Consider the following 11048-nt stretch of genomic DNA (forward strand, 5'->3'; position numbering starts at 1 on the left):
ATTCAGGTTGCGGTGTCCGGTTTTCAACTGGAACATCCGCTCGAAAAGGGACCCTCCCCAGCCTGGTGAAACTGAGCGAGTGAGTGAGAGTGGGGCAGAGCAAGCGACAGAGGGAGGGGGGATGGAGTGAGGAGGGCGGGGCCTCGAAGAAGGAGCGGGGCAAGGGCGTTCAGTTTTGACTGATTAGAAAGTTGGCAACTAAGCAGCATCTCATAAAATCAGGTCCAAAAATCACAAGTGGTGGTTTATGGTGACTTACTGTCACTCTAACATTTAGATCATAATAGTACTTGTTTTTTCTACTGGAGGATCTCAATGCATTGTACAAAAATTGATGAATCAGTTCTCAGCTTGTAATGTACAGTAGTTGAGTATTATTACCCCTATTTATAGACGAGACTATTGAAGGGCAGAGAAGTTAAGGACCAGATTTTCAAACGTATTTAGGCACCTAGAGATACAGATAGACACAGTGGGATTTTCAAAAATGCCTAGCGCCTAATCAATGGGACTACTTGTAGAATAAGGTATTACTCAGTGTGAGTAAAGGTGGCAGAATTGCACCGTTTCTTATTGCTTCTTCACGTCCCTCAGGATCCTCCCTTAACACACTCATGAATTATGAACTAACACTCTGTAAACAGTGTGAACCCTCAACAGAGATTGTGGTTTGTTAAGCACAGAAGAAAATTTCTCTTCTCACAGTATAACAGAGTGTCCTGGCTCTCTAAGACATGCTTAGAGACAGCCCTACCCCAGTTTCAATCCAGAATGGCTGGAATTCTGAAAAATGTAGTCTTAGGTTGATAAGAGTTAGAGGCTGTCAGAGGGTGCCAGGGAATATAAGTAGCCCCTTTCCCTGAGAACAAAGGGAGAGTACAAAAGGAGCAAGAATTCTTGTGAGGATCCCTGCATACACCATAAAGAAAGTCACAGAGTTCTTAGTCTCTTCAGCCTGGGAGAGGCTTTGGAAAAAGCCAGGTAAGAGCTGACGAAAAGGCCTGAAAAGACAGCTGAGTAAAAGTGTACCTTATGACCTTGTCTTCACTATGGGGAAAAAAGGGGTGTGCTCTTATTTGTGCTAGCTAACTTGAGTTAACTAAGAAGAGGTAAAATCCTAGTGAAGACAAGGCAGTTTAGAATTTTCACATTAAACTTTAACTCAACCTGCTAACTTGTGTGAAAACTACAAACTGCCTCGTCTTCACTAGGATTTTACCTTGCGTTTAACTAACGAGTTAGGAACACACCTATTTTTCTTTTTTGTAATGAAGACAGGATTTAAGAGGCTACCTGGGTTTGTGCTAGGTTGCTTTCTTCTCCCTCAAACCCTGGCCAGGGGCTTAATTAATAGGTTTGGATGATTATAGTAGCCCAAGTACACAGACCTGGGAACAGGGTATTGTTGTCAAGGGTTGGCTGCTAGCAGCTGCAGCAGATTAGCCCTTTAAGGCAGCAGGAAACATAACTGCATTAAGGAGTGGGAGAAGTGAGTGTCTAGAACGTGGCTAAACAAACTGTGAATGCTGACAATGCTGGCCTGTGGTTGTCTGGCCTTTTTCTCCTCCTCAAGCAGGGGAAGGGCAGAATCAGTAATGGAGCTTAACTTTTACTTGACTGACTAGCACACCAAGGTTCCATAGCAACTGGCCTGCCTTTGAATAGGGAACCTGGAGGAGGAACTTTTTGACTGCAGAGCTAGAAAAACCCATCTTGAACTTGAGTACTTGTGGCACCTTAGAGATGTTAGTACTCCTTTTCTTTTTGTGAATACAGACTAACACGGCTGCTACTCTGAAACCTGCCATCTTGAACTGGGAAAAGGGAGGGTAAAGGGTGTAAACTTGGGGAAAGAGAAGAAGGGAGAGTGTGTGGCTGCATCTAGTGCCTGCTCTTTTGTCAAAGGACCCATGCTTGAGCTCATCATTCCCTGAGGGCCCACCAGCAGGGTGCTGCTGGATTGACATGGAATCCTGAGGGAGAGCCCATGGCCCAAGAAGAGAAGCTAGAACATATCTACATCAGATTCTTCTCTTCTCACTTGTCATTACTTTGAAAGGATATCGTTTCAGTTAGTTGGAGAGCTATCCTACAAGCAAGGAAACTCGAGCAATGGCTGCACTCAGATGGACAGAAGGTAAGCCCCTACCATACATGGCTATCAGTTTTGGTACATGGGCTAGGCTATATGGTATGCATGTCATTGATCTCATCAGGGAGCTGTGAGGCTTAACTAAACTTGTAAAAACACTTTAAGATCCTTAAATAAAAGGTCCTGCTATATGAAGACAAAGTATTTGTATTGTATATTTCTGACACCTAAATCTATCTATCATACTCTAGCTGCTCTTACCCTACCCTAAATCTTCCTCAGTCTGGATTTTCACACTTGTGAAGATAATGTCATGGGACTGAAAGTCAAGATCTGAGTTCTATTCCAAGTTCTGCCCTAGACCTTGGGCAAGTGCCAACGGCAATGTTGCTAACACTTGATTTTATTGCAAGTCTTGTGACACTTTTAGTGTCCTTTCTTAAGGTGTGGTAAAAATGAGAAAGTAAGCAAGAAATAAGAATGATAGATCGTGGGCTAATGGGATTACATGAAAATCTCAGCTTTCATTTTAAAAATAAAAATAGTTCCTAGCCCTGATGGTTGCCGAGAAAAGCTTGAAAATGTGACCCATAAAGACTCAAACAAGAAGGCAAATAGAAAGTTAATTTTGGAATCTTTTTAAAATCATATCTTTTGGGAGGGCAGGGAGCAGAAAGCTAGCCCTGACTCATGCCTTTTGAACATTTAAGGTTGGCAATATTGTGTCTTTGCCTCAGTTCCCCATGTATGAAATGGAGTGAAGATGCTGCCCTACCACATACAGGTGTTGGAAGGCTAAACTTTTTGAAGTCAGATGTAATATTTTAAAGTTTTACTTCAAAGAATGCAATGGGAGGAAAATAGCAAAGTGTGTAGCTTAAAAAACCCAACACCCTGAGAAAACTGGAATCCTTTAATTGAAATGAAAGAAATCCCATGTAATGTAAACATGGGACTAAATGCATTTTAAAATCTATAAACCCATAACATTAAGATCCTAACTCAGTGACAATATATGAGTAGACCTAAAAATACAGTTCTACACACACAAACACTATTCATGGTCTTATATTACCAAGAAATGAATTCATGCCCTCAGGGTCGTCTTTTTCCTTCTACAACAGAACAATTAATACTTAACGTGATGCAGGGAACGCAGTTCCCTATGCAGTTCCCTATAGCCCGACTTTCAAAATGCATGTACACAACTGCACACCTACTATAACTTGCCTCTCTAAATCAGACATTTGCACATGCAATTGGTCAAGTACATTACTAACTAGTCATTTCTCTTCCACATAGCCAGTATGCACATGCAAGAACTGCATGTACATTTTTGAAAATCAGGCCTTTAAAACTACACCAATTCTGTTGAAATTTGGAATTACTGTTATATTAAGTACTGTAAAACTTCCTGAGTGAAGACAGTTTTTGCCCCAAATAGCTTACAATCTAAGGCCCTAATCCTGTCCCAAATCACTTATGAATGTAAGTAATTGCAGGTCAGCAAATAGTCACGTTGATAAAATAGAACACTGGGCATATATTTTTGAATATTAACAATCCTAAATGTTGAAACAGGACTCGTATGAAATTGTAAGCGTGAAATACATCTTGATTGAGGGCCAACACCAACTAGGGTCCAAATTCTGCAAAGTGCTGAGGACTTCTTGCAATGGGAGTCCAGGGTACTCAGTGTCTCATGGGAGATACTTAGCACCTTTGGGATTACGCACACACGATCAGATCCTTAAAGGTATGTGGACACCTGATTTCAATAGGAGTTAGACACCTAAATACCTTTTTGAGGATGTGGATTTAAATTAGACTTTTGCCTCTTTTGCCAGCATCTAGATGTGAATTAATTTCAGCCCAAGGAAGCAAAATTCCAGGAGAAATAAATGAATTACATTAAAAACCCCAATGCTACAATACTTCATAAGGTGGACATGCAAGTTATACATTTAGGTGTCGCTGCACAAGGAGTAATGCTGCATAACTGTAAGATTATTTTTCTGTAAGCCCAGTTCCTTGTTTTACAACTCAGTATAGTTGTCCTCCTCTCAGTCTGAACTCTACTTCTTATCTCCTCCCCCCTGAGATGACGTGCACAATGTCCTCCTCATAGGGATTCTCACTGGTGCTATGTTCAGTGGTGAGTGATCTATTTTCTGTTAGGACAACAGTATACTGAGCCTGTTAAAACGTAAAATCCAAAGCTAAAATTTCCTGTCACCAAAGCAATTATTTGGGTGTTCAAGTCATTACTTAAAATTCAGTTCTGATTTATTTTTTTAAATGACATTTTTCATATAACTAATCTGAAACCTCATGAAGGATGTACTAGATGTAGATTAGAGCTCATTATGTTGAGGGACTTCTGGTGGTTTCTTGGCATATGTCAATTATTCTACTTTCTAGTGAAATCACCAGAAGTGAATAACCACTTAGCTTATTCAACACTAAAAGAAAAATAATAATTCTCTGTTTCTTGGGGATCACTAGTGACTTCCCTATTTCATAAATTGAAGGTCCTCCAGTCTTGCTTGGGTCATGTGGGTGGAATGGTGGCGGTACCTTCATGTGGCCTTAATTTCACCCACAAATCAGTGCCTGTTACATCTCCCTTTGAGTATCTTGAGTATTGAGTATTTTCACCGGTCACTGAGTTCTGCCCCACCCCTTCAGGGGATTAACCATGTTTTATGCTTCATTAGTGTCCTGCACCCATTTCTTGAAGTGTTGAATAAGTGTGGTTGCCAACTTTCTATTGGCAGAAAACCAAACTTGCCTGGCCTCGCCCCTGCTCACTCCATCCTCTTCTCTCAGTTGCTCACTCTCCCCCACCCTCATCGTTCATTTTCACTGGGTTGGGGTGTGGCCGGGGGAGTGGCAGTGAAGGTTCCGGATGCAGATATGGGCTCTGGACGTGGGGCTGGAGATGAGGGGTTTGGGGTGCAGGAGAGGGCAAGGGCTCCAGCTGTGGGTGTGGGCTCTGGGGGTGGAGCCAGGGATGAACAGTTTGGGGTGTAGGCTCTGGGTGGTGCTTACTTCAGGCGGCTCCAGGGAAGCTGCCGGCATCTCCCTCCAGCTCCTTAGCAGAGGCGTGAGCACATAGCTCTCTGTGCTGCCTGTGCCTGCAGGCACCGCCCCCTCACCTCCCACCGGCCGTGGTTCCTGGCCAATGGGAGCAGCGGAGCTGGTGCTGGGAGCAGGGGCAGCGCACAGAGCCTGTGGCCTTCCCTCTGCCTAGGAGCCAGAGGGAGATGCTGGCAGCTTCCTGGGAGTTGCATGGAGCCGGGTAGGGAGCCTGCCTGCGCTGCTGACCGGACTTTTAACGGCCTGACCAGAGATGCCAGGGTTCCTTTTCGACCAGGCGTTGTGATCGAAAACCGGACAGCTGGCAGCCCTATAAATGAGGGCCCTTTTTACCAAAACCGAGGTAGGGTGTACCCATAGCAAGTGCTAGGAGAGCGGGGGCAGGGGTGAAAATTCTCACTACTTCTCCCTTCCACCCGGGGCGTGGGAATGGGGTATGGAAATCCCCACTGCTCTCCCAGCCAGGGAGGATGAGCAGACAGATCCCTGCGCTGGCAGCAGGCCGGGGGCTCCCCACCTCAGGCCCGGGGTGGGACAAGAGGAGATCAAAAATCCTCTTCCTCTACTACTGCCTTGTGCAGACCGAGACCGTCACCGAAAGGAAGCAGTGGCGGAGGCAGCCCCGTGGATGAGATTTATGACCTATGCCCGTCGCTGTCTGGGCAAACAACCCCCGGCAGGGCGCCGAGAACTCTTTCCTCGCATCACACCGTCATTCGCACAGACGGCCCCAGGTCTGCTCCGGGACCCAGGTACAAACGGGGGGGCTCCCCCGTGCGCACGCTCCCCTTCAGTTCCGCACAGCAGAGCCGCACAGTTCGGAGCCACTCCCGGGCGAGGTGGCTGTTAAAGAGACCGTCTCCTCTCCTGCAGACCCGCTTCCCCACTGAACCCAGCCGCTTTAAAGGAGTCCCAGGGAAGGACAGGCAGCTGTCTGGGGCTAAGGCCCGTCTGACGGGGGGGATCCGCTTTCCTCCTTCGGCTGGGGGTTGGTGGGCCGGTTCTTCAAGCACACCAGAAGAAGCAAGTCAATCGAGGGATCAGGACACAACAATCGCGTCTGAAAACCTCCTGTGACAGGAGCGGATGCGTTTGTAAGAGCGAAAGTTTGTCTAAATATTATACACGATATTCACCATAGTCTAGGAGGCTGACCTGCGCTGGGAGCTGGAGCAGGGGGAGGGGATATAGAAGGCTTGTTCCACCATTAGCATTTGGTAAGAGATTGCAAAAAATCGGCCTCCACAACATGGGGTTGAGAAATTGAAACTAACTCTCCCTCTTCGGCAATAGCAAAGGAAGTCTGCTGAAGAAAGACAATCGAAGAATCACATATTTCCCCTCCTCTCCCATTTCATCACCCCAAAAGCCCTTGATATTAATATTATTACACCCTAACACATGCAGTATCTATACCCAAACGTCCCGGAAAATAAAAGGGAAGCGGGTTCCAGGCAGACCTACGTGTAACTCAACGAACCTGTACAAACAAACCAACAAAAATCTAGTCTCCAGTTAAAGACTCACAGAGTGAAAGTGCTCTCTTACCTGCCTGTGCACGGAGCACTAACTCCAGGAAGATCGAGCCACTGCTGTCTGGGCTTCAGCTCTTTTTACCAAGCCTGGATTGATTCCTTCTCGCTGACGCCCGCCTTGCAGTGGGAGGAGTCATGTGAAACCACATCAACAAAACCGGATCCCCAGCTGCGTACATGCCAGCAGGCTGAGGAAGAGAGGGGAACCCCTGGACAAGCTAATGAAAAACTGTGCCATTCTTACAGGACTCTCTAGTTTCAAAGATTAAGTTCTGCCCGGATTTACAGACTGTGAAGCCACATGGAGGTCAGTGCGTAAAATGGTGTACTGACAGCCCCAAAAGATCAAAAATCATAAGGGGTTTGAGCCTTAGCCTGCTAAACCCATGGTTGTGAGTTCAGTCCTTCAGAGGGCCATTTAGGGATCTGGGGCAAAAATTGGAGATTGGCCCTGCTTTAAGCAGGGGGTTGGACTAGATGACCTCCTGAGGTCCCTTCCAACCTTGATATTCTATGATAAGACTGCCTGTCCCAGACCTGAAGAAGAGCTGTAGGTAGCTCAAAAGCTTGTCTCTTTCCTCACCAGAAGTTGATCTAATAAAAGATATTACCTCACCCACCTTGTCTCCACCTGCCACGAGATTTTTTTTTTAAAAGGATTTGCAAAGGTTTGTTGATTTGCTATGGCCCTTGTTTGCATCGCAGTTAACCTTATGTTAGCAATACACAAGATAAATTAACTGGGAGTCCACGCTGTAGCTCAGAGTGCAGTGGCCCCCTCACTGTGCAGCAGGAATAAAGGCGCATTGCTGTGTGAACACAGAACATGTTAAGGGGAAAAATCATGGTTGAACCCAGATTAAATCTCCAGTGAAGACAAAGCCTTAGTTTTGCACATTATGCTATAGAGAGCTTCATCCTGTAGTGAGGCACCTGCTGTGGTGAGGTACCTGTTGCAACCTATGGTGCTGACCTTGGGCAAGTCAGTTAATCTCTGTGGCCCAACCTCCATGTGCACAGAATACTTTCCTACCTCACAGATTAAGTTCCCTCTAAACTACGTGGCTGTGCAGCTGCCTATTAAGCCCCACACAGGGGCTCAGTTCCGCAGCCGGGGGAGAGGCACCTCTCCCCCAGCATGGACCTGCTGCGGCTGGGGGAGAGGCGCCTCTTCCACCACCTTCAGCCCCGGGGCTGCTGCGGGGAGAGAGAGTGCTGCAGGGAGTCCTGTAGCAGCCTGCACCCCAAACCCCTCATCCCTGGCCCCACCCCAGAGCCTGCACCCCCAGCTGGAACCCTCTCCGAACCCATCGGCCCCACCTCCACCACATTAATTTTGTTATGTGCACCAATATGGAGGTGATGTGTGACATAACAAAATTCATTCCGCACATGCGTGGAAAAAATAAGAGGGAACACTGCAACACAGGGATGCCTACGAGGATAAAGTCACTCAAGTTTGTGAGGCATTCCAACGCTATGGCAATTGGGACCAGGTAAGTAGCGTGGGGGTCAAGGAGATGAGAAGGTCTGTGGACAACCTAGTATAGCTGTACTTTAAGAAGCTTCAAAGTTCTGTTGGTGAATCTGGTGGAGTTTATCAGTTCCTTGGAGGGGAAATAGTTGGCAAGAAATAAAAGTTGACAAAGTTTTCATGATGAAAGCAGAGCTACTCAATTCCAGGAACTAAATAGCTCCTGTTCAAGGAAATTTACAGTTCACGTAGTACTTGTAAAATAGCTATGTATGCATCAGAATCTCTAAAGAATACTTTGACACAGAAATTCTATCGTGAGGTATTAATTGTTTCTCTGAACAACAAAAATATTAAGTACCAAAGAATATGCACTGAAGCATCTGAATTTCCATCTTCAGGTGGTGTTGTACTAAACTATAGTACAGGCTAGATACCCATTCTCATGACTTAAGAAACATCGTCATCATCTTAAAGAGGAAATTCCCAGACCTGGGAATGACAAGGCTGCACAGCTGCCCTGGGCTTTCTCTAGGATGAATACAAGGGTTCTGGTTCCCCCAATGTCCTTGAAATATCTGTAGGCAAAACTTTTATACTTTGCTTGCCTGGCCAGGATGTGGCACAGGGGAACTGAATGGCTCTCTCTGCCACTGTTTGTTGTGGCTGACTTAACTTACAAGTAGACACCTGCTCTCACCCTCCCCTCCCCCCTCAAAAAAAAAAAAAGCTGACAGTTTTGAACTCCTTTTCTTAAAGAGATAACTAGCATTGTATTTTAAAAATATGTCAAGAGAATTGCACTGTCAAACTGAAATTTGATTCTCTCTAATCTGTAGCGTTAATACAAGTCTTGTTTTCATAGATTCCAAGGCCAGAAGGGACCATTGTGACATCTAGCCTGATCTCCTGTATAACACAGACCATGAAATATCCCCAAAATAATTTCTAGAGCTGACTTTTGCAGTTCAACTGATTGGTGGGTCTAGGCATCCTCAGATGGAATAGGCCATTATTAATACAAGCTAATTATTGATAGCCATGTTAGCAAATTGTGAGACATCATGGATATAGTTACCAAATTCTGATTCAGAGTACAGTCGCTTGGTTAAGATTGCTTTTAAAAAGGTTGGATGAAATCCTCACTCCACTGATTTCAGTGGCAAAAATTCTAGACCTCAATAGGCCAGGAATTCATCCATATTTGCTACTTTACATAGCAATGTGAAGGGAAAGGCTGACATCATGGGGCGGTGAATAACTAATAATTTCTTTTCTATCGATCTATCCTGTATATAACCAGGAAAAGGTTTAGTCTGGAGTTCTCTCCAATCGAACAGCTTTCAAAATAATGCAGGGTAATAAAATATCAGTGCATGTACTCTAATCTGTTTATATAAAAAAAGTGTCTGCACCCTTATTATTATAGCTAGATTATCTATGTCCAAAAAGTACCTAATTGATCTAGTTCTACACTCTTTTGCAATTTGACTAGCTATAGCCAATTACTTGACTACACTTGCGGTTCAAAAATATTTGAGCGCAAATAGCTGCGCATAGTCAGCTTATTAGTCAAAGGGAAAGCAGCGCAACATAAAAAGGAGACATACATACCACCCTTTCAGAGAAGTAATCTCATAGCATTCACCTTACATAGGTCTGCTTTCAAAGTATGCACTCAAGACTATGTGTATTTATATTGTGGCTGTTTACAAGCTAAAGGCACTCCATACATAACCCCACTTGTCTCTAGCAGTTTTATACTGATTTTTCTACACTGTCCTGTACTTTTCTTATCTTTGTCTTGGATACCTCCTTCCAGGCACCTCTTAATTGTACCAGGACTTATTAGTCATACATCTTGTTTCTGTCAGGTTATGTATTTGTTTGAGCCAAGACCAGAATTCAGCTGTGCAAAGTGTTATGGGCTACACCTTAGTGTGAGTGAACAAGTGTGAACAGCATTCTGGGAAAAGCATAATACAGAGTACAGGTGTGCAACTTAGCATAACTACCCAGCAATCATACATAAGAATGGCCATACTGGGTCAGACCAAAGGTCCATCTAGCCCAGTATCTTGTCTTCCAACAGTGGCCAATGCCAAGTGCCCCAGAGGGAAGGAACAGAGCAGGTAATCAACAAGTGATCCATCCCCTGTCACCCATTCCCAGTTTCTGGCACACAGAGGCTAGGGACACCATCCTTGCCAATATTCATTGATGGACCTATCCTCCATGAATTTATCTGGTTCTTTTTTGAACCCTGTTACAGTCTTGGCCTTCACAACATCCTCTGACAAAGTTCCACAGGTTGACTGTGCGTTGTGTAAAGAAATACTTCCTTTTGTTTGTTTTAAACCTGCTGCTCATTAATTTCATTTGGTGACCCCTAGTTCTTGTGTTATGAGGAGGAGTAAATAGTACTTCCTTGTTTATTTTCTCTATACCAGTCATGATTTTATAGACCTCTATCATATCCCCCCTTAGTTGTCTCTTTTCCAAGCTGAAAAATCCCAGTCTTATTAATCTCTCCTCATATGGAAGTGGTTCCACACCCCCTTATTGTTTTTGTTGCCCTTTTCTGAACCTTTTCCAATTCCAATTTTTTTTTTTTGAGATGGGGCAACCACATCTGCACACAGTATTCAAGGTGTGGGCCTACCATGGATTTATACCTGATAAGGTGTACAATATTAAAGTTCATATAATATGTATTATGCACAACACACACACTGGCTACCAAATATAAACATTAGCGTGAAGCTGGGTGTAGGAAGGCTAATGTGTTTAATCTTTGAAATAGAAATTAGAAGGACCAGAATCACGGATGATTTTTTCATCTAATACA

At 44.5% G+C, this 11048-nt stretch overlaps 1 protein-coding gene across 4 annotated transcripts in view; it reads right to left on the minus strand.

Annotated features, from left to right (window-relative positions):
- The window catches only part of RIPK1 (receptor interacting serine/threonine kinase 1), a 39734-nt gene extending 32898 nt beyond the window's left edge, over positions 1-6836 (minus strand). The window contains exons 1-2 of one of the 4 annotated variants that reach the window (XM_075125396.1): positions 6740-6836; positions 6328-6497 (exon numbers count right to left, since the gene is read on the minus strand). In XM_075125396.1, the coding sequence (XP_074981497.1) occupies positions 6328-6330 (3 nt within the window). In that variant the 5' untranslated portion in view covers positions 6331-6497; positions 6740-6836. Of the gene's footprint in view, positions 1-6327; positions 6584-6739 lie in introns of those variants that run through there. The other 3 variants (XM_075125395.1, XM_048839748.2, XM_075125394.1) reach the window with 3 other exon arrangements.
- Between the last annotated feature and the right edge of the window lie 4212 nt (positions 6837-11048).

This window comes from Caretta caretta, chromosome 2, assembly GCF_965140235.1.
Source record: "Caretta caretta isolate rCarCar2 chromosome 2, rCarCar1.hap1, whole genome shotgun sequence".
NCBI classification, from domain to species: Eukaryota; Metazoa; Chordata; order Testudines; family Cheloniidae; genus Caretta; species Caretta caretta.